The sequence below is a fragment of the Poecilia reticulata genome, linkage group LG7 (genome assembly GCF_000633615.1).
Source record: "Poecilia reticulata strain Guanapo linkage group LG7, Guppy_female_1.0+MT, whole genome shotgun sequence".
NCBI lineage: Eukaryota > Metazoa > Chordata > Actinopteri > Cyprinodontiformes > Poeciliidae > Poecilia > Poecilia reticulata.
The window spans coordinates 12,140,031-12,163,456 of record NC_024337.1 but is presented as its reverse complement, the minus strand read 5'-3'; the positions used below and the strand labels follow the sequence as shown (position 1 = coordinate 12,163,456).

Below are 23,426 nucleotides of genomic sequence, written 5' to 3'. Positions count from 1 at the left end.
TATTTTAAGGTTTTGTTGGCTCTAGTGGCCTTTATTTGAAAGTAGTTTGACAGGAAGGAGGGTTATGAGGGAGGGGGAAGACATGCGGCAGGTGTTGCCGAGCCGGGAATCGAGCCTGCGACCGCCGACATGAGGACTAAGGCCTCAATACATGGGTTGTGCTTTGCCCCTACGCCACCACAGCACCCCTAATGTATATATATATTTTTCAAAGTAATTAATGTCTAAGTTTGAGGTTTATTTCTACAGGTTGGTTTCCCCAGAGCCGCCCCCGAAGGGCTTCCTCGTAATTGGCTCCAAGTTTCGCTACAGTGGGCGGACCCAAGCGCAGACGAGGCAGGCCAGTGCTCTGATCGACCGCCCGGCCCCGCAGTTTGATCGGTCCGTCAGCAAGCGGTACCTGCAGCCACGAAGCATAGATGGAGGTTTGAACTCCAGCTCTGTCCCGTCTGTGCGCAGGTTTGTGTTCTGGTTGATTGTTCTAGAGGATCTTAACATTTTACTGTTTCTCTGCACTTCCGTCTCCACAGCCTCAGCTTTAGGTGACAGTATGGATCAGCTGTCTCAGAGAAGCTCTAGTGAACGAACACAGTTTATGTCCAGGGAAGACCTGGATCAGGAGGGCAGCCTTGACCTGGACCATGACCACTATCTGTACCAGGACCAGGACCAGTACACGGACCAGGAAGCGGAGCACCAGGATGGGCAGAAACAGCCAATGGGAGCCATCAGCTCGACGCCCACAAAGGCTTTGGAGCTCAAGGTAAAAAAGGTGGATTCAAGGCCAGAAACTGCACAGAGAACAATTTTCAGGCTCCGCGGCTCCCAGTTGTCAAAAAGCTCAAACACGTGGATACAGTGTGAATTAATTATATCGATCCTCGAGAAAGTTCTCATTAGCCACTGCCTGTCAGTCTGAAGTGGAGACGAAATGATCCACTGAGTAAAACACTGCGACTCTGAGAACCTTGGAGAAGCTTTGAGAGCCCCATTGAAATACCATTCGAAAGGCTTTCTGCAATTTTGCCCATCGGTTTTAAAATACTGCATGAACTTCTCATCTTCTCCTTCACAATCCTTTTTATTAAAGACACTAATCACCATTCTTATGCTTCTCTTCTTGGCCTAATATCCTACATTCTTATAGGACCTTTAAGTCTCCTCTGCTCACTACTTTTTTTTCTTTTTTTTATCTAACTTGACTTCTTTGCTGCAGATAGTATTTGTCACACTTGCACCCTGCCTCATGAATCTTCTTCTCTTGCTGCTGCACTCCTAACATACTTCACTAACCTCAGCTGCGTTTCTCCTACATTCCCGTCCTCTACCTTATCCTTGCACCCAGGATGAGGAGCCAGGCATTCCTATAGACACGAAACCAGAGGTATTTTGGTCACATATCTTTGTCTTTTTATGGTTGTTTTTAGGTCATGCTATGTTACTCTGTGCTTAAGCAGTTAAATGCCTGTGGAAATATTTCTATTTTAGGTCTTTATGTCCAGGATTCAGCTAAGTGGAATCCGTGGAAGCTGCATGAACTGATGTTCAGAAGAACAAAAAAATTATTGTTGTGCACTTATTTACATTCCTCTTTACAGTTTTTTCTCTCCATTCAGTATAAGAGTTTCATTGGAAAGCAAAAAAAAAAAAAATTCAAACAAATTAATTATGTTTATGCCACAAATTCAGCAGTGAGCATCTTGACTGGGGTTTGTGTTCATTCCTAACGAAGCAAAATTGGCTTTATCGACATGTACTGTTAAGTCATACAGATGCAAGTTCAGCACCTTGCAAAACTATTTGTGTCGTCTTCCACTTTTTTTTCATGCAACAACTACAAACTAAAGATTTTAATGGGATTTTATGTGATAGACAAACACAAAGCAGTGCAAAATTTTGAAGTGGGAAGAAAATCAGTTTCAAAATAACTTGCATGCAAAATCATCCATTTTTAGTTAACAGTGCAACATATTTACTCTGACATCGTCTGAGCTCATAAATCCAGTTTATTTGTGTGTAATTTATTCTCAGTATTAAAACAGTTGCAAAAAAAAAAAAAAAAAAAGGGAAAAGGTATGGCACACCAAGAGATGGACCTAAAGTTGAATCAGAAGCACAGCTAAGAGAGTTATGAGTTGGGGGAGAACTAAAATTGGAAGCTCGAACAAAGAGGAAAAAAGTGCAAATCAGTCAAAGGAGGGAATTTGGTGAACTCTGGATTAGAACTTTAAACACTGCATGAATATAAAACAATTTAAAAACAATCATATGAAATGGTGTAGTCATGTGTTGAAATGATCCAAAGTCTAGACCTAAATCCAGTAGAGAATCTGTTGCCAGAGCTTGTGTGTTTCTCACAGGCGCCCTCGGTCCAATCTGACTCAGTTTATTCTATTTTCTATAGAAAAATTTAATTCCACCACACACTTTTTAGAATTAAAATTTTTTTGAATTTTAATTTTGAAAGCATTTTAAAACGCAAATCCTTTCCCTGCTACTTGCACAATATACAATACTTTGTCTTAGTCTGTCACTTAAGTACATGTAAATTTATGCTTGCAACATGTCAAGGTATGAAAAAAGCAGAAGGACCGTGAATATTTTTGCCAAGGCTGTGTGTGTGTGTGTGTGTGTATTGTCGTCTTTTGTCAGACAAACGACCATTCGATTAGCACGTTATTGGACTTCTCATTTTGTGGTTTGCTCTCATCAAATCGTTGGATAAAGAAGCACAGGAATAATCCTCTCTCAAACACTCGAATCAATAAGCGACTGCATTAATTATCATTTGGCTGACACTGAAATGGATTGTTCCCGTCTTCTTGGCAGAACATTACTCAGCTTAATAGTCTCGAGTCAGAAGTCCTCCCTCTGCTGCCAGATGGTGCCAGCTGTTTCTGTCTGTCACTCTGGCTGCCCGTTTGCCTGTTTTCACTCACCTGCTGCATTTTACCTCTTTGTCTCTGCACACATCTGTTCCCACGCGTCGCCCCTCAAACTCTGCTGCTTTGCCCCTAAAACCGCTCACTCCACCTCGCTCGCTTGCACACCCCCCTTCCCCACCTCATCTGTCGGACAAGGACGTGGTGCACCTTCGGCCCAAACAGGAGGTACTGCTCGTCCTCTTATTTCTGGCATGTGCTGTGTATGCACGTCGTCGGGAGTTCTGTGTTGACGAGTTTACGTCTGCATCGTTCGCTTGTCGGATGCACAGCAAAAATAAAAGCAAGTCCAATTTTAAAGCTCCTATCGCAGTGGTGCATGTATCACTTAAATTCGTAATAATCGTTCCGAATGTCAGCTTCAAAGATGTTTGCGAGTTGAAGAGCTCTCATGTTGAATAACAAACAAGTATTGGATCTCTACAGAACTCAATAAGCTCCGACTTTGTGTAGCAGAGATAATGACTTATCTTTTCAATTGCTAATGATGTTTTCTTTTATTTTAATTCTGGCTGCTATATTAAAACGTATAAACTCATTTTGACTCAATAACTCAAACAACAATCCCTCTAAGTGGATTTTATTTCGTCTGCACACTGTACACACTGAAACCATATCAGTCACTGGTCATGTATCATATAGTTTGCACATTTTTTGAAGAACATAATGCAACGACCTCTGTCGTTTTAAACGTGATATAAAATTAAAGTTCGAGTCGAGGAAATGGAAGTTCTCTTTTTTTTGTTTGTTTTTGTTTTTAACAAATCAAATATATTTAGTTGAGTTTAGACATGCTAACTGTGTTTACATTTCTAGCGAGCTGGGTTAATTTCCATTCATGTTGTCCTTTGCTGTCCGAGCAGCAGTTTCTGGATAAGCCAGAGGACGTCCTGCAGAAACACCAGGCCAGCATCAACGAGCTGAAGAGAGCTTTGAAGCAACCTAACAGCAAGAAGGCGCCGAGAGAGAAGCGCCTGCCTTCAGCAACTCCTCCTGCAGGAACCCCGGAACGGAAAACGGTAAGACTCGCTTCCTACTCTTAGTGCTCACTTGTACTCCTTTTATTTCTTAATCTTGTAAACTTGAATCAACTCACAAAAGTCTTCTGTTCACATTAATTGCAGGTGTAAATGTCCAAACCTGTCACAACTCAGGTTCAACTAACACAACTAAATTTTATTTAAATACCGTCGATTGTCCTCCCTCGTAGTATTTTTTGCTGGATTGGACATTTTAAATCGAAACCAAATGTCTGTCTTCATTTAATAAAGCTCCTTATAAAGTCTTTGAATGCCTGTAAGTGGTTAATTACGTATTTGCTGAATTAATCACTAAGTCCCTGCTGTGTCAGCCACCTTAAGGGTTCAGCAGGCTATGGTGAGTAAATCTTCATTAGTGCAGAGTGTTTGAGGGCTGCAGCCTCATACTGAGTTCTTTCAGGGTTTGGCCACCTATTGTACAGTTTATAACAGTTTCTTAACTCTTGGGGGGGGGTTCATCATATTGGTAGTAGACAAAACTCCATGGCAGCCGGGGCATTTGTATAGATTCCACTGACTGCTAGAATAACTTTAACACACACACATGTGGCGCTGTAATATTTTCTAAAGCCATGTTTCTTGATATACAATATGAATGAAACACAAATATATTGGTGAGGCTGTCAGGCCATGCTGTTTCTTATAATATCAAAAGAAATATTACCTCAATCAAAATGAAAACGAATGAATGAAAATGAGGGAAATTTTTAAACTTGAAACATTTTTCTTTTTTTTTTTTTTTGCCAATTTATCAAGGCTTCACAATAAACCCAGTCCAGTGGGAAAATAAACGTTGGGTAAAAACCAATTACTTTGCATAACGCTCAGGTTCTTTAGGTTAATGTGACCCTGATTCTAATAAATAGATTTTTAAATTACAATGTTTACACTTATTTAGGAGCACGGTGTAGAGAAATATTAGGTAATGGTTTCATAGACCATGTTTCTATTATTCTCATTTGGGTAACTTTAAAATCTGCACAGAACTTGACTCTTGGGGCTAAAGAGGGATTACTAATAGAGGATTCATTTTTAGGCTAATACAAACTGTCTACTCTGTCAATTTAGGCAACCAGTGATGCCAAATTGATTGAGAAGCAGGATGGTTATGAGACCACACTGGATTCTTACTTCAATGCAGAAAAAAGTGAGACCTCATCAGGGCCAGAGGCAATTACGAGCAATTGCCAAACATCCAGGGAATGTTTATCTACTAAGCTGGGAACATCTGTAACTGACTCAGCAGGAGGGAGAGATATGAACAAGATGGAGGACGCAACTAACGGCCATCCTGATTCTGCGTTAGTGAGGAATATGCTTCATGAAAATGGATATGGCTCTCCACCTGACAAGATGATGAATGAAATGAACAAAGACACAAACATTTCTCTGTACGAGCGTCGAGAGAAAAACAAACCCTTTGAATCTCTTGCAACTGTGGATTCCTTCCCTAAGGGCTACAGACCTAAAAGTGAGAGTGGCACAAGGCACAGTGATGCTCGGAAAACGAGAGACCTGAGCCCCGACTCGGGGGAGAAGGATGGCAACAAAACTGTGAACTCGCATTCAGAAGTCACCAAAATAGCTCCGCTCAAACCGCAAAGATCAAAGAAGTGTTTGAATAAGGAGAACAAAGTTGTAAATCCTCAAACTCAAAGACAGTCTGACAAAAGCGCATTTGGTGCTGCTGGGAATGGACAGATGAATAAATTGCTCTGTGAGTCAGGAAGGAGACACGATGATGCCACTGTGCTGCAGTCTTTGGAGTTGTATCGGCAAACCCAAGTTCCCCATCAGACGACGAGCGAGTCGTTATCGCAGAAGGAGCTGAAGGACTGCAGAGATTCAGCGGGGACGAGAGGGAATTCTCTGCATGAGGACAATTTTCCAAACATCTTAGAGTTTAGCTCCAAATTTCCCACCGCTCCCCCTCGCACCCTCCCTCTGAAAACACACTGGTCTCGAGAGAGACCGAACAACATCGACAGCAGCCACATCCACCACCGGACCACCAGCCAAGAAACGGCCAAGAGAAAGCAACCGGTAAACCGCCAGTTCCTTCCAAGCCTGTTTTATCCATCATCGGAAACTAAAGCATTGCATGAGCTTCAGCCAGTGTGGCTTTCAGATCTTGTTTTCTAATCATCTGAATACAAATAACATCACACACACGCATAATCCTTCAAACGTCATGTGGCTGCTAATGAGAAAGCAAAAGTTCACGTCCCTGCGCATCGTACCATTGACTGCCTCAGTTCACGTCCATGGGATCAGGAGCATTTTGCTTTCGTCCCTCCACCCTCCTCCCCGTTTCTTCTGCAGAGCTTCACATCTGCTCGGCCGTTTGAGAACGCTGTGGGCCTTTAAGCAAAGCTCATGTTGCTTAAGCTTCAGGCGTCCTTAGCTCTGTCAACTTAACATAGTCTCTCCTTCCAACATCCTCACAAAGTGAAGGAGGTCGTTGTTGCAAGGAGTGCAAGACCTTTTCACCCTTTTTTTCTTTTTTCTCTTAAAGCCTATTTTCACATAATTTAAATCCCTTTTTGCAAAAAAAAAAAAAAGATAAAAAAAGCTTTGAGCATCTGAAGCAAATGTTCTACCTTGGCACCTCTGTAGCAACAAGAAAAAAAACTGGGGAAAAAAAAAAAAAGGTTATTAAAAGTAATATCCTGCAGAACTGCCAAGCCGCTTCAGGGCTGGGGTATTCATATGCTGCATTTCCAAATATGAATACATCTCCCCTGAAAGGGAATTTCTTTTTTTTTCTTTTTAATCAGATCTCTCAGTGCATGGCATTACCATTGCACTTGCAATCATTTTTGTTGATGTAATCCACTGACTGATATTTCAAGTGCATGCTTCTGACAGCAGCTCTACTTTCTAAATTCTCAGATGTACATTTAAGGAGTTGTGTATTCATTTAATGAAAAGTAACTCACCTGTACCCTGCATCCAGCGCTATGAAAGCTTACTCAAGAGCAATGAATAATAATTTTTAAAAAGTCACATTATTTACTTGAAATTACCTATCTGTTATAATATAAGCTGGGATTCACATGGAGCCTGATTTAAAAACAGGCTTACCTCCCAGCTTTCTTTAACTTCCCTTTCTGATATGCTTAAACATTTCCATTACCAGTCTTGTTTTAATGTTTTGCTTATTGTTTGTGTTTCTATTCTCTAGGATACACCCCCCACCCCTGCCATCCATGAGGAGCATTTCAGCGAAAGTTCAGTGAGTTCAGCACTTTGATTTCTTTGTTCGAAAATGTTCACGCTTTAAAAGAAATGTTTGTGAGTTTTAATCAAACCAGCACAAAACTTATGTTGTCTTGATCCACATCCTTTAAGAATAGGCATATTACAATATTTTCCGCACTATGAGGTGCACCTAAAAACCTTAAATTTCCTCAAAAGCCGACAGTGCGCCTTATAACCCGGTGCGCCTTATATATGGACCAATATTGAGCCACAATAGGTCTAGCAACTATAGTAAGCAGCCGCCGACTTCATTTTGCCCGTAGAAGAAGAAGCGCATGGTGCATGCTGGGATAGTTGTCAGAACGCTGGTTTGTAATTTATTAATAAAGTTTGACTGACCTATCTACCTACAGACCGTCTAGAATCAGGTCGTCTGCAGGTCATTCAGCACCACGTTCTCCACGAACATGCTGTGCACGAACGGAGAAGCGTGACCATCACCCTTCGTCACCCTTCTCCGTGAGCCTTGCAGCTCAGTCACGGAAGGCTCTCCTCGTCGACCGGAGTCGGACTGTTTTGTTAACATTCACTTTAGTGCAGCTCCATCTAGTGGATGCATAACGCAACTCCAGCCTCTCCTGTAGCGTCTATTCTATGCGCCTTATAATCCGGTGCGCCTTATAGTGCGGAAAATTCTGATACACGATTAAAACAAATACATTGTGTGATTTAAGTGAGCTGAAACGTGACATTGTTCTGACTTGACACTTAAAGCTTCGACAAACTAAATGAAAAATGTCAACAGGACCAAAGTGTAAGTTTATTAAAGTGCAACTAAGCTTTAATAAACACATTAGCAGGTTATCTTTCTGTTCTGTTTTCAATTTTTTTTTAGCGCTATCAATACTTCTAGAAATTTTACACTGGCTTCATTAATGTAGCGCTTTGCTGTCAATGTCTCAAAATTGAATGACTGCCTCTGCCAACTGTGGATATCAAACATCAGCACAGAACAGATCATGTGACACAGACAGACCAGCAGATACTGCAGTCAATAAGGCCTCTCCAACACTCTCAACATTATTATAAACAGTAAAATATATACTTGGCTGGTAAGGGGAAAACGATTAGATTCCTTTATTTACACTATGGTGAGATTTAGGTGATGCTTGCTCGTAAGAGAAGCATAAAAATAAAACCAACTAGTCAGAAATAAAATGTGTGACCAGTTATGGGATGGCCTGATGAGATTACTCACATGAGGTTGCTTCTTTAGGTTTTCAAAAAAGACGTCCAAACTTAGATAATTTAAATGTCTTTCTTTGTTTGTTTGCTTGTCTCTATAGAAGGAACCATGGGAGAGACGCCTAGGCTCTGTGTCCGAGGATGACCAGGACCATGACATCCTCTACCTGAAGGAAACCCACCTGGGCATCGAGCGCAAGTGTTCCAGCATCACTGTTAGCTCGACCTCCAGCCTTGAGGCTGAAGTAGATTTCACCGTCCTTACAGATCTGCAAACGGGCATGGAGGAGTTCTCCAGGGGTATGTCAGAGTTGGGAGAGAGGGATCTTTCGCCCGACGGGGGGCTGCGCTTCGGGATTGACTTGCTCCAGCAGCAAGGCCCCCCCGAACCACTGCCTCCGTTAGTGTCCGCTCCTCTCGCCAGAGGAGCTAGTGGCAGCCCTCCGGCCAAACTTATTCAAGCTGAAGAGGTCCGACCAGATGTCCGACCCGAGGTCAGACCAGAGATCCGACCAGAAGTCCGACAAGATGTCAAAAGACCTGACGGCCAGGTAGCCTTTTCAGAAGCTTTATGCATTAAATATTGTACTCCTTTCATATTGCTTGGATACAGTTCTTTAAGAATCCTCAGCATTTCAAAAGATTAATGAGGTGCTTTTTGTACAAGTAGAAACCAAATCAAATCTTTTTGTTTGTTTTTTGTTTGCAAGCCTGTTGTGCCTAAAAAACCAAAGAGGTCAGTGCCAGTGTCATCATCAGTGGACAGAGATCAGTTGCACAAAGAAGCCAGTCGCCTCCCTACGGTAGCGCCTCTGAGCAGAGAGGCCAGTGATGTCATGCCCACCCCAACGGTGAGAAAAACAGACACCAGGACAGAGACTCAGCCCAACGGGTCAGAGCTCACCACCACCATAGTGGAGTTCACAGATCAGGTTGGGCTCATGGCTTTTTGACACAATCAGAGCTTGAAATGTAAAGTTAGATGCTTTGAGCAAAAAACATGACACTGATTCGGTCTCCGTTCCAGGATCATGGCATCACGTCGCTAAGCGAAGTTTCTTACTCTACGAGACAAAGCGTATCTCCAGTGAGTATAAACAGGACCTTCAGTTTATCCTGCCGTCCAATCACTTCAAAAGATGACAGACATGAATGGATAGAGGCTTTTTTTTTTTAACACCCATCATCACTCACATACCAGAAACACTGAAACAAAAGCAGATGTTGACCTTAATCTATTTAAATGACAGACCAATTAAAACACCTTATACACACAGTAGAGGGAAGATTAGGACAAATACTGCTCTAGATGGCTTTTTTCATCGTCATGGAAACAAACCAGACTCAGAGTTTGTCCACAGCGATGCTCTTATCAGGCAGCTTGTCTTGTGCTGGAGACAGTCGATTTTTTTTATTTTTTATGTTTTTTATGGTGTCTTGTGCCGTTTTGGAAATATTTGTATTTATTATGACTCCAGAAGCACTTTGTGAAAGCATCCAAACCAGTTTATATTTTGTCATTATAAAATCGTGGATTATTAGTTGAGTAAGATGAGAGCTGAACACCGTGCTGAAGCTCCAGCTGCCTTTAGGGCTTCTGCTCCAAACATCAGAGGTGCCTCTGCAGGGGGGACTCTAGTAAAGCTGCAGTAGGTAACTTTTATAAAAAATATATATATTTTTAACATATTTATTAAAACTGTCACAATACTCTGACAGCATAACAGCAGACTGCTAATCTGTGCTCCTCTGACTCCTCGATATGCTGCTTTTGCCATCTGCAGAAATGCACTCTTTCTGGTCAGAAGCAACCAATCAGAGCCAGGAGGAAGGTCTTAATGCTGTCAAACACAATTGTGTATGTGCTGCTCACACCTCACATCACATACAAACTCAAGCTTGCTGGTTTGCAGCAGCTACGCTAATGGTAGAGAAGGAAACTAAGATTCATGGCAGGCTCTGCAGTGGTGGAGGAGGTGTTGTGCAGCAGAGAGCAAGGGAGAGGGTGTGAGCAGCGTGTACACGAGCACTAAGACATTCCTCCTGGCTCTGACTGATTGTTACTGACCGGGAGTGGTGCATTTCTGCAGATGACTGGAGGACCACAGGGAGGAGACATAGGACCTAGATTTTTGCACAGATTATATCCTATATTATAATGTCAGGACATGGTGACTGTTTAAATGAATATGTAACAAAAACACATTTTTTCTAAAAGTTATCTCCTTTAAAGCCACCCTAACTCAGCTCAAGGACATTTTTCTGTGAGCTCAAACTCAACTTCTTTTGGAGGAACAAATCAACCCTCTCTGTGTCGCCAACTAATCAGTGTTCATTCTGAAGAGCAGGGTTCAGAGATTTGGCTGAAAGGGGTCTCCAAAGCAGACCAAATATTGATCTCCAATGCTGCCATGCTGTTAGGAGAAATGACTTGAAGGACTTTTGGGGAGAATCAAGTGTAATGAACCTGTAGAAGTCCGTCTCCATGAGAGGAATCCTGATTCCTGACACTTCGCTAAGTGAAAGAATGACACGCCACTGGAAAATATGAAGGGCACAGCAGACGAACAGGATGTGGGGCAGCTTTACGTTAGACATCTGACTGAAGTGTCTGAGAGCATTTCTGTTTACGTTTCAAAGGAATGTATTAGTAATAATAAACATTAACATTTGTTGCCTTTGTTCATAAATGTGCACCACTGGAATTAGCAACCTCACTGAACACCACTCTATTATTTCTAATGCACTCCTTTGAAATGAAGTTTCAATAACAGAATTAGCACGTGCATGTTATGACTGCTGGGCTTTAGGGCTTGTTTGTTTGCCATTTAGGAAAATAATTTGCTGTTATTTGAATGCAGCTGTAACTTTAATATGTATTTGGCTGCTTAGCTATTGATAAATGACTCAGAGGCTAATTAAGCTCATTTCCATGGAAATTCGCTAGCAAACAGGACAGAAATTTTAATAGTATTGTGCTAACTATCTAGTAATTTGTGTTTGGCTGCGTTTTGCTTTATCAGGTGCACAGAGGCGGTTTTGGAAGAGAGTCGGCTGGTTCGCCTATCCTTGTCGCTGAAAACGTTACCTCAGCAACCACTCATGTCTCAAAGGTACGGAGGTAGAAAACCCCCCAAAACCAAACGCAAAGCGCATGCAACCGTCTCGCATTTGTTGAAAGACTTTTATCTGCTAATCATCTACCAAGCGCTAACTCTGTGTTGCAGACGGTGAAAGGCGGATACTCGGAGACGAGGATTGAAAAGAGGATTATAATCACTGGAGATGACGACGTGGACCAAGAGCAGGTGAGACAGGAAAGAGTTAAATAAAGCAGAATCCAAAAAGATGGAAAGACTTGTGATCTGTGGGTAGGTCAGACTTGAAACACAGTTCAAAGTGGTCAGAAAAAAACTAAAAAACTGAAAAATGATCAAATTGTCCATAAAGAGTTTTTAAATATATCCATATCTTATTTATTATAAGAAGAATTGGAAAAAATTGGAAGAGGAAATTTTGAATAGAAAGTGGCAACGATTTTATTTATTGCAGGGAACAAGATAAAAAAAAAAAAAACGTTAAGTTACTAATTAATGTGCATATTAATAGCACTTAAATGCTCATTGTAACTTCTACAAGTAATGGAGTTTTCTCAAAATTAATTAAATTAATTATGGTGTTTTAGTAAGTAAATGGGCTGCGACATGACCAGGCTTTACTTGAAATGTTGCGACAATAATGGCTTCTTTAAAATGACTAATAAACAGCTGAAACAAAGCGTTACTGAAAGTACGTGCATTCCATCACTGCCTGTGTGTTTCATGTAAACTTTAAATGCATTTTGAACTGAAGCTGAAAATCTTTGTCTTGAGTGTCTCACACAAAACTCCTCCTGTCCTTGTAGGCTCTGGCTATTGCAATACAGGAAGCCAAGCAGCAGCATCCAGACATGCAGGTGACCAAGGCGGTCGTCATTAGGGAAACCGAACCATCCGCTGAGGACCGACACGGCACCACATAGGTACAGCTGCTGTCTTGGCTCTGACTGACTCTTGTCTTGAAAGGTTGTGATTGTGGCTCGTCTGGTCCTTAGTCTCGTTTTTTACTGGAGCAAGAGTGCCCCCGTGTGGACCAGAGGTGTCGGTACCTGAGCTGAAGACGCCACCCACACCATCCCTACTACATACGATGACCGTCAGCAGGGCTCCGGACAGAGATCCGCTTCTACAATGGTGAAATGGACCTTTTAAACTTTTAGATTTCCATCGAAGCATTTCCTCTCATTTTGATCCAAGGAGCCGCTCACAGTCGAGCTGCAAAAATCCTGTATGATTCACGCTCTTCGGACGACAATCCGTCTGCAAACCCGCCCAAACAAAATACCAAAACACGACGAACAATTAAAAGTCATGATCCAACCAAATTCCCCTGCAAAACCTCTCAGGACCTTAACGTTCAAAATGCTTGGTTGAGTATTCCTTAAAGGAAGTTATAGTTTGAGGATTTCTGTTAAATGAATCACTGTGGAATAATCTGAGCTCACATCTCAGATTTCATAGAAGGAAATTTGGGAATATCTTAATGATCGACAATTAATTTAATAATGCCAATGTGTCTGGAACTGAATTTGTTTATTTGTTGGTCCATGAAGTAGCCATTAACAAATTCAGGAAAGAAGGTTTCGGGATAATTTCCTGAAAAGTTGTCACTTCTCCACTTCTGCTTCGACTGAAGGAGAAAACGAATTCTTTGACTGAACGATAACGATCACGCGTTGATTAAAGGAGATTCTCGTCTCTGCCTGATCACTTTAAGTCCTTCTGTCTTTTTCAACCGACTTATTTTCCGCATGTTTTTAAAACTTGACGTGTGGGTGGCAAGTATGCAGGGATGCACACATGCTGCAGGAGCTGGTGTTGCACAGTGTAGCTGTTGGATTGATTCAGAACAGTGTGAAGTAACGATGCTTTAGATTGAGCCCAAGTTTCTCTCCCTGCCTTTAGATAAGCTTTCACAGTCCATCTGGATGTAAAAGCCACTCTGGCTGTTTTGTGTGGTAAAGCTCATAGAGTAGACTCAAAACACAGCTGCATTGGTAAAAGTAGTACTTGAGGTAATGTCTGCATGATATCATTTCTTGCATTACTGGATTGTAATAAGACTCTAACATGGATGTTGATGCAGAAGGAGGAAGCAAACTGACTGATCATGAAGATTTAGGCTCAAATATTCACAATTATTCTTGTGAAGGAACAGGAACATCTGTTCTACTCCATAACTGAAAACTCAATGAAAGTGAATCATTGTGGTTGAGCCTTTTCATTTTTAATACATTTGCATCTCATTTTGATGGTGCTGTACAAGATATCTAAACATATCAGTTCATTTTTAAAATTTATTTAAATCTTAAGGAACGTCAGAGGTTTTGCAGGCCTGCGTTTTGTTGCACTGTTTTTTTTTTTAACTGACTTGCAACAATACTTTGTTCTTCTTCCAAACCGTTTTGCTTACATGGTATTATGCATCTGAACTCTTCTGATGTGTCATGTAAAGTTCGCCGTCATAAGTAGAATACAGTGTAGGAGAAACAGGAGAACCTTTAGCTGTGTGGGATTTAGTATGTGAATGTTAGACGAATGCCACAGACGTGTAATGTGCCAATTGAGATAGCAGTAAAATTGTACAAATGCCGGTTTTGTATTGAGAAAAAAAAAACAATTTTTTTTATAAATGAGCTCCTTTTAATTGCAGAAGTGCCAGAGAGACAAATACATAAACTTGGCGTGACAAGGTTTCCCTTTAAGTATGCTGTCTTTAAGATGTGGAGAAAAAAAAAACTAATTACTGAATACAATCTCTCTCTGCCTGTTTGCCAAACTCATATTTTAATAAAATTTATGCACCATGGAGGAAAAAAAAAAATACATTCAGCAAATTAAAAATAAGACAATGCAACACATTGTCATGTCAGGTTTATGAATGCACTACTGATGATTTTTGCTTTCAAACACTAAACTTTACAATGTTCACATGTGTGGTGTAACTTCTGTTGTGTTTCAGATTTCGGTTCTGCATTTTTTAAGTGTAAAACAAAACAAAACATGGCATTGTCCAGCTGGAGGGCTCAAGGAAAGACAAATGCAGCTTTTTTTTTTTTCTTTTTTATCCCTCGTGCCGTTCTTTTGGTGCCGTTTGGTGGATTGTAGAAGACGTGAAGTACGTTAGTGACTGACTATGGGCAGGATGTGCACTAGGGGGCACCGGTTACCTAAAAGTATCGAGCTTTGCATCAACACTAAGCAAACCCAGCTGAAACACTTCTCACCGTTAACATTAACATTCTGAGTAATCCAAATCCTGTTCGGAGAAGCCTGTTGGGACAGACTGATCCAGGATGGGCTGAAAAGACGGCACATTTGTGGAAGTTTGATATCCAGGAAGATGCAGCGTGGGAAAGCCGTGTCCAATTAACTGTGTCTCCGCTCCATCTCCTCTGCTCTGCTGCTCTCCATTGCTTGGTGCTGTGTCTTTGCTGTACATTGTGCTTCATCCAAAAAACAAAATAAAGACCGAAGGAAAGCTGAAGATGAGTCCTGTGTATTATGTGTGTAGCAGCTCTTTTCTTTATGCTTAAATTTGCAATTGCAATGCAAGAAAGTGAATCTAAATTTCTTAATTTTAAAGGGTTATCAATTTGCTTGTAGTTGCACTCTTATGCTGCATTCCAGTTCCCCCGGAAATCGGGGTTGGATTTGATGTCACACCTAAGGTGACACCATTCCAGTTATAGTTTCAACAGCATGTCAGTGCCTATGAACATTATCATGCCTCTTATGAACATACTTTTAGCCTTTCTATAAGCAAACACCACTTTTAATTTGTTCAGTTTAGAGTTGCAAGCGCTACATGCAACATTGATCATAGATGGATTTGCATGTTTGAGTTTTTAGTACAACTGTGATGCATTACTACTAATTCAGTGGCGTCTGAAGGCAATTACTTGTACTGTATTTGATTCCAGGGTATTAAAATAAAGGGGAATAAAAAAATTTTGAAAGCCATCCATCGTTTTCCATCCACTTTATATAAGCACTACTTTCTTGAAAAACTGCATGAGAGCTAAATGGAGTAACTTTTAGGTCAACAAAGGGCATTTTTATGTTAGTGTAATATTTCAGAAGGCAAAAGGTAGAGATGTAGAAGTGATGTGAAAGGGTGTCGAAATCTTAACCGCATGAGCGAAATGAAAGGCAACACTTTAATTTAAAGAACATTTGGCCCAACGTTACAACAGGGACAGAAATGAGGAAAATGACATGATCTTTATTCAAAGCAGACTGATCCTTTCAAACCACTTGTGTGTGTGTGCAAGACACACACACACATTGGCCAACCGACAGTGAAACACTGAGCTGGTTTTGATATAAACTAAACTAGAAAAGTCAGAAAACAGGACCACCTATTGTATAACAATGCTCATCAGGACAGAAAGACGACAAAAAGCATTTAGTTTTCTCCCCCCCCCCCCCCCCCCAAGTTCGAAACATTCAAAGATATGATTCAGCGAGAGCTAAGATACAAGGTGGACAAACAAAAACAAACGTAGTCCTGAATGATAAGTCGGATGGTAATCATAAGACTTAAGGCTCATTTGGGACCTGAGGATTTCATACATGTGTGTCTTGGTTATGCACTGATGACGGAGCAAGATGGGACATTTATCATTTACACAAGCCAGCTGCTTGACAGAAATTAAGCAATGTGAGTACAGGCTGCCGTTTCCCACGATGCAACAGGTATAGCTGCACTGTGGCAGCCACTTTGGTTCCAGTCAGTTTTATGGCCACTTGTAATGTTAGGAATCGAAGCAGGAAAGAACAGAAAGGTCCCAAATTCTGTTTTGTCTTAAAGCAGTGAAGCTTAATCCCCCTTTTTTTTTTTAATTCCATTTGATGGGATGATCATTTCCTCTCAGAGAAACGCTTCTTACCTCCAATAAAGTCTCCACTTTAGATAAGCAAGTAAGCGATGTAGGTCGCCTCCACTCTCAGTTCCGTTTTCTGAAGGAAAAGCTCAGTGGTACACACACTAAATAACTCCTTTTAGAAAATAACCCGCACAATTCCTTTGGGAGAGCATGTACATGTCCTAATTTATCCTCCAAGGTGAAAAACATACAAGAATATCCACTAGTTAGAAAGTAGATGAGAAAAACTCATCTTCAGAAAAAGGCTGGAGTCAGTCGAGTCAAGGCGTCCCTTTCGGTTTCATAAAAGCAAATTCTGAAAGCGGCACTTCCTTTCAGCAACCACTTTAGAAAAGTGAAGAAAAGGATCTTCCCTCACAAAGAAGACCTTTAGTGGGGCAGAGAGGAGAGACATGGTAGGGTGGAGAAGGGAGCAGGAGGAAATTAGGCTTTCGGCCTTGTGTCGTCTCTGACCTGCTGTCCTTCCACTCTGAATAAGAAGCTGCAATATCTGGATGTTTGTCATAGCAGCATTCTGCCTGTGAGAACTACAGCTCCAAGGCTCACCGCTGAAAATCCCAAGGACTCCGGAGCTGCTCCCGTCGCTATGGAACCTGGAATACAGAATCAGATGAGAATTAAACAAAACCAAAAGCTTGTGCCTGTAATGTACAAAAGTGTTGTATCTAAAACAAACAAAACGTTTCCTGTATAGTTATTTGAACCGTTTGGTGTGAGTACACCCATATGTCACTAGATGGCAGTAGCACAACAAGAACGCTCATGAAGACTGGAAGAGCTTGAAGCAACAGACAGTTTTCATCAAAAGCAAACATCCACTTTCAGCTTTAAGTGCACGACGGAGACCATTCTGCTACTTTGATCATGTGTGGAAAAGCTACAATTTTAACGTCTACTGTGTGAGAGAAAAATGTTTTGATAAAAAAAAAAAAAACAACCATTTAAGCAGGATTTACTGTGAAAAATGACTCGTATGGAAGCGTGCAGTAATTTATCAATTAAATGCAACTGTGGGATGTGTTTAGATCAGTGTTTCTCAACCTTTTTCGGGCCAGCGCCCCCCTAGCCTTTATCCAGGTCCCTCACCACCCCCCACCAAAGAATTTGCAGGCTACTTCGCACTGACTATTTTACCATTAATATTACTATCCCTATTGTAGATGTTTTGATTTTTATGTATTTTTATGTATTCATCAAAAATTATTTCCCAGAGAACAAAAAAGCCATGGGAATAGAAATTATTTTCACAGGTGTCTACAAAAAATGCAACGAACATTCAAGTTAAAATTGGTAGGCCTAACAGCAGCCAGTCAGAGTGGAAAAAATATTCTTGTTCTTTGCCGTTTTTTAGTTGTTAAATATTCCACAAAATGACCAGATAAAAGATGTTTAACATGCCAGTTTAAACGTTGAACTATTTGCAAAACGACTGAGCTCTGCAACATTAAAACATGGATAGAACTGTAACTACATTAATCATAGCTCTTCTTCTCTTCAGTGTTTCTGTGAGTTTCTAGTGGTGCAGCTCTGTGCTGCCTTCAGGACAATGGGACATCAGAGTATCATCCATAAAAGTTCACCCAGATGGCATTTATTGTGCAAACTAGAGCTTTCAGGAGGGGCATCACTTATTTATTGACGCTCACCATCAGTAATCTTCACTTATCACCTGCTGCGCCGCCTAATCGTCATGTGTTTCACATCATGTGTTGATTTTTGACTGTTCAGCGTTGGATTCTCTGTTTTTATGCCATAATTCACATCTAGTTTGTCGCTCCGTTTCATGTCCCGCTTCTCCAGTTTCAGTTTTGCACGATGTGCACGTTTTTTTTTTTTTTTTATCCCTTTGGTGCGCAGAGTTCGGGAAGCGTATCGATGGGAAAAAGGCAGACTGATAAACCTTTTAAAACAAGGAAAACAATTTTGGTATTTTGATTATTGAAATTTAAAAGTGCTGTGGTATTGTTGTTCTACCACACCCGTTTCATACCGGACCACAGCACTAGTGTTAACGCTAAAAAATTAACGCTTTCTATCGTGGTATCACCCATGGAGGGATTTCTTTATTTAAATGGGTTCATTTTTCAGAGGGATACAAAGTCAGGGTATCGTGATTTTAGTAATTGCGTGTTTATAAGAGATATTTTCTGCTGTCCTTCCATGGCGGGCAGCTTTCAAACGGAAATATAACACTTTTTAATATAAATTGCTGCTTTGACATGATCACAGAACTGCCAAAACGTAGCCTACAAAAATACCAGACAAAGTGAATCACAGCAACGTCATCACCCAGAGTAACGCTGAACTGATGCGGTGAAGCTACCAGTAGCAGGAGCGGAGCTGCGCCAAGAAGCTACAAACACTGAATAGAAATCATGCCTGGCTACAGTTGCAGCCAGGCATGATTTAATGTTGCACAATACAGTTTTACCAAGTTGCTCAAAGTCTAAACTGGTATTGTTGTGCATTTAAGGTGTAAAGTTTACCTTCGACCAAACGTCCCCCAAAGGAATCCCAGCGCCCCCCACTTGCAAAAATTCATGCCAGCGCCCCCCTGCCGTCCTCTGAACGCCCCCTGGGGGGCGGTACCGCCCACGTTGAGAACCGCTAGTTTAGAGGGTTTAAGTGGATGTTCACACTTTCATCAATGAGATTACTCAAAGTCTTACTGTGAAGAAACGGACAATAATAAGCTACAAAGCAGCAGACGGGTAAAAAAATAAAACCGAAAATCCCTAGAAACCAAAGCAGGACCATAGTAATTTGAATTCATATATTAACAATAGTATAAACATGCATTTTAAAGAGACTTTTATTGTGATTGCCATCCTACCTTCCACTTTGGGGATGGTAATCTGGCGACTGCTGATGCCCTCCCCTCCCTCGCTGAAAGGTTTAATTTGGATGACATAGTCTTGGTTGGTTGGAAGTGACAACTCCAAGGAGGTGTTGTTGGTCTCCACCACGCTAGGGCGGCTGTGTTTGTCCTGGCTGTACATCACCTACAGGAAACAGAGTTTAAATGTTTGTGTCACGGCTTCACGTCATTCCAGGCACTTGGCATCGAATAAAGAGGTTTTATTAATGTCTAGTAATCAGATTTAAACAAGTCTCTCAATAACACTGCAAACATTTGTGAAGATGCAGTCTTATGAAGGTTTATTAATCCGGACTTTTTAATTGCTGCTTGAGCTACGGATGCTTTCTCAGTTTTACCACCCGCTGAACTCCGCTTACTGTAAAGCAACTTTTTATTGTGATAAAACACTATCTGGATCATTGGCATTCAACAATATGCAGATAGAGGTCACTTTTCCTTCTGCTGGAGTATTCTGTTAAAAGACAGTTTCTGTCCACTGTCACCACATGCTTGATCAACACACAGGATTGCTGCAAAGAAAGTAACTCTATGAAACTGACTTTTAACTTCTAGCATTAAAAGATCGGCTAACTTCGATTGTACTCTATTATTATTAATATTGAGCTGGACTGTATGCAGTTACTGGTGACAAAATGATCGTATTTTACTAAAAAGAATTAAATAAACCTGAAATTAGTTTGAACAACTTGGATTCCACTCCTGAATATTATTTAGACCTACTGGTGTTATAATAAACTTTTGAGATAACAATTTTTTATTTTTATTTTTTGGTGCTACGCAAATTGAACTGAAAGATATTTAACCAAGAACAGAACTGTCACGGGTGGGGAATGAAATCAATTTTTTTTAATCCACTCACTTGTAGATATAGACAATTCTGAATTGATTAATAAATGTAAATTCTCCATCATCGTAATGCTTTTGATAACCTAATATTGATGATGAAATGCCTTAAGAATCCCAGACCGAGAGAAATTTCTCATTTTGGACCTAGGAAGTTTGTACGGATTACAAAGTGGATTTCGGGAATGGATATGTGATCAAAACTCTCAGATAAAAAATCCAGTTTGTCAGATTTTAATTGGGATATTGATAAATACTTTTCCTCCTTAGTCTGCTTTCTGATTACTTAATTTTGTTCAAGTTTGTTTGTGTCATTTCTCCGTTTTATTCTTATTATCACAGTAAGCGCATATCTTTAGTTTTCTCTGGTCTGTTTCACATATTACAATAATGTCTAAAGTCCACTATGGGTGAATTCTTGCTTTTCTATCAGATTCCTTGATTTGCAACTTTTTTCTTTATTAAAAAAATCACTCCCCGGCTCCCTATTCACTCTGCATAAAGTGAATAAGGGTTCATTGGACCCTTATGAAGGTGTCATTTTCTACAATATTACATATTCCACAGTTAAGCAAAGAAACCGTAATATTTAAATGCTAGTGTGTTTATCATATACAGTAAATTATTCCCCTTGGTTACCTTGAAAATAATACACTTTTCTTATTTATACGATGCTTGCAAAAATGCCGTGGCGTTAGAGTAGACAATATTTTGTATTGTACATCAATATTTTACAGTGTGAAGATGAGCATAAATCCTTTTAGTCATAAATATATTCTGGTTTCTTGCTTTATCATGAAATACTTATCTGTCTTGTCTTTCTGGCTCTTGCTACTATGTCTCGGTCTTATCTGTTCCTGCCTTCTCTGGTCTCGCGCCAACCCCTGCCTCCCACTGCTGCTCCCCATGTCTGCCGTTTCTAACCCCACTTATGTCACCATGGTTGTTCGCCAGACTTTAATCATCCAGTAATCATTCAAAAAAACATTTCTCCAGTTGTTTTTCTAAAGGTTTCACCACTGTATTTTCCTGCGCTTAGCTTGTGCAGGGCTGTTTTTTTTTTTTTGTGCATAACCTTTTACTGCTTGAGTTCAGATGTTGCCTTTTGAAATGCCTCTTGAGCCTCTTGACTTTCCATGCTTTAGAGCCCCAGTGAGGTCAACGTATGTAATGGTACTAAAGGACACTGTCAGGTCCACTGAAGATTTCTTTAACATGAGAGTTTAATGTTCTATTTTAAGGATTTAAGAAGGAGAAAACTCATGGTTAAAAATGAAAATATACTACTAACATAAGTGTTAGTCTATGTGGAGCGTTTAGAAAGGAAAAACAAAAACTTAAACATACCATCTATTGATAATATTACAAATCTAGAAAACGTTTCTCATCTCTTTAAACAGAGTTACATAATGATTTGTTACGGTTGTTTTCTAGTGATGCTGTTTACCAGCTGTTTTAAAGAGCATAAAGAGGCTAATGCAACTACACAATACACCAATAGTCTTAAAAATGATGTAAATAGACAATAAGTCTGTATAAAACTATGCCCTCATCATCTTAGCTGTGATTCCTCCTAGGTGCGGCCACTTTACAGCAAAGTGTGAAACTCTCCACTTTTTACCTTGTATCCCGTGACTTCGGACTCGTTCTCCAAGGCGTGTACCTGGTCCCACCGCAGAATGACTTTGGAGTTGGACGTGTTCCACATGATTTTAACTGGTGCTTGACTGGGAGCTGGAGACGGACGACAGGGTGTGGCATGAGTGCAAGAAGAAAAGCAACAAGTGGCTGAATAAATAAGTAACCCAGATACACAAGAATTTGATGACAGTTTGCTAGGTGATCTCTGCTAGGAAAGTATTATTTGAAGAAGTGGAAGATTTTCAAACATCCAACATCAAATAAAGCTAAACATGCTAAAATGTCACATCCCTGATTGAAATGTTTTTTGTTTTTTTTATATTCTGCACCACAAGGTTCTGTTGAGCATGCCTAAATATTTGTGCATATGCTTATGACACAGTAATATACACTGCAGAACCCATAAAGTATGTGAATGGTGCATTCAAGGTACAAGAAAAACCGGGCAAAAAGATCCATCTTTCCCCAGATTGTCGAAACACGCTGACAGTTAATGAAACAGATATTTACATATAAATCTGTGCACACAAAAAGATATTTATAACAGCGACTACGGATATTTTGAGGGTGAAAAGTCCCTCATTGAGTTTTTCCGTTGTAGTTCACTTATCTTGGGAAAGAATATCAATATCAATTTACTTCCTGAATTATTTATTTGAGCTGCTCCTTTTCTGTGCCGGGATAATTATACAACAAAGAAATTCAATAGACTTTTAATCATCATTATCACGTATTATAGATTTTTTTTCAAGACGGGGTCAAAATTATACATACAGGCTCCGATGTATACATACATCCCCACCAATATTTGGTTTAGGAGAAGCAATGATACATGATTTTGACCCTGTGTGTATTAGAGAAAACTGATCAATTCAAATCAGTGTAACCAGTCAAATTCAATAAAACTGTTCAGTAATCCCCCCCTTAGAAAAACACTCTATTAAGTATGGCTGCAACACACAAATTTAGTAAAATATCCGCTGACGCAGAGAAAAGGCTAAGCCATAATCTTCCTACAGTTGGTGCTGACAACTTTCCTCAATCTAATATGTGCTCAACAGACTCTGGCCCTAAAGGTATGGTGAAATGAAGAAACAGCAAAAGAAAAAAAAGAGAGACAGGAACAAGGAAAATACAACACACAAAAGGACATTTCCATTCGCCAACAGCATCTTTAAAGTGGAGTCCTTACGTGGTTTCTTGGTCGTGACATTGACTATGCTGCTCTGTGGACCCACTCCGGCACTGTTATAGGCCCGCAGGGACATGTAATAGGTACTGCTGCCCTCCAGATCCCTGATGAGTACTGATGTTTTATTCCCCTCCGTTCTGACCACACTGGCTGCATCCGGCTTTTCCTTCTCTCCCCAGTAAAGCAGCTAAACACAAAAGATGCTCAGGTTACACTTTGTCGGTTCGAGTCCATTATTTTAACTCCTGCAATTGTTGCATGAACGATTGATTTTAAATAAACAATAACACAGGAAACGCAAAGAGAACACTTCGCTCTTAAATAAATAAAAAACAAACAAACATAAGACCAATTCTGTCTCCATCCATCCATCCATCCATCCATCCATCCATCCATCCATCCATCCATCCATCCATCCATCCATCCATCCATCCATCCATCCATCCATCCATCC

At 40.4% G+C, this 23,426-nt stretch overlaps 2 protein-coding genes across 7 annotated transcripts in view; one reads left to right on the top strand and one right to left on the bottom strand.

Moving 5' to 3' along the window:
* LOC103467236 (band 4.1-like protein 1) overlaps positions 1 to 14,370 on the top strand; it is a 44,656-nt gene extending 30,286 nt beyond the window's left edge. The window contains exons 11-24 of one of the 6 annotated variants that reach the window (XM_017305718.1): positions 250 to 425; positions 531 to 763; positions 1,346 to 1,384; positions 3,081 to 3,110; positions 3,806 to 3,961; positions 5,051 to 6,025; positions 7,167 to 7,217; positions 8,530 to 8,979; positions 9,139 to 9,279; positions 9,456 to 9,515; positions 11,452 to 11,541; positions 11,656 to 11,736; positions 12,333 to 12,449; positions 12,522 to 14,370. In XM_017305718.1, the coding sequence (XP_017161207.1) occupies positions 250 to 425; positions 531 to 763; positions 1,346 to 1,384; positions 3,081 to 3,110; positions 3,806 to 3,961; positions 5,051 to 6,025; positions 7,167 to 7,217; positions 8,530 to 8,979; positions 9,139 to 9,279; positions 9,456 to 9,515; positions 11,452 to 11,541; positions 11,656 to 11,736; positions 12,333 to 12,449 (2,599 nt within the window). In that variant the 3' untranslated portion in view covers positions 12,522 to 14,370. Of the gene's footprint in view, positions 1 to 249; positions 426 to 530; positions 764 to 1,345; positions 1,385 to 3,080; positions 3,111 to 3,805; positions 3,962 to 5,050; positions 6,026 to 7,166; positions 7,218 to 8,529; positions 8,980 to 9,138; positions 9,361 to 9,455; positions 9,516 to 11,451; positions 11,542 to 11,655; positions 11,737 to 12,332; positions 12,450 to 12,521 lie in introns of all 6 variants that reach the window. The other 5 variants (XM_017305715.1, XM_008413441.2, XM_017305716.1 and 2 more) reach the window with 5 other exon arrangements.
* Positions 14,371 to 14,586: 216 nt separating this feature from the next.
* Positions 14,587 to 23,426, bottom strand: part of LOC103467239 (contactin-4-like) — an 82,371-nt gene continuing 73,531 nt past the window's right edge. Inside the window, exons 17-21 of the mRNA XM_017305719.1 lie at positions 22,973 to 23,159; positions 21,761 to 21,873; positions 19,249 to 19,417; positions 16,869 to 17,008; positions 14,587 to 16,782 (exon numbers count right to left, since the gene is read on the bottom strand). Coding sequence (XP_017161208.1) covers positions 16,917 to 17,008; positions 19,249 to 19,417; positions 21,761 to 21,873; positions 22,973 to 23,159 — 561 coding nt within the window. The 3' untranslated portion in view covers positions 14,587 to 16,782; positions 16,869 to 16,916. The remainder of the gene's footprint in view (positions 16,783 to 16,868; positions 17,009 to 19,248; positions 19,418 to 21,760; positions 21,874 to 22,972; positions 23,160 to 23,426) is intronic.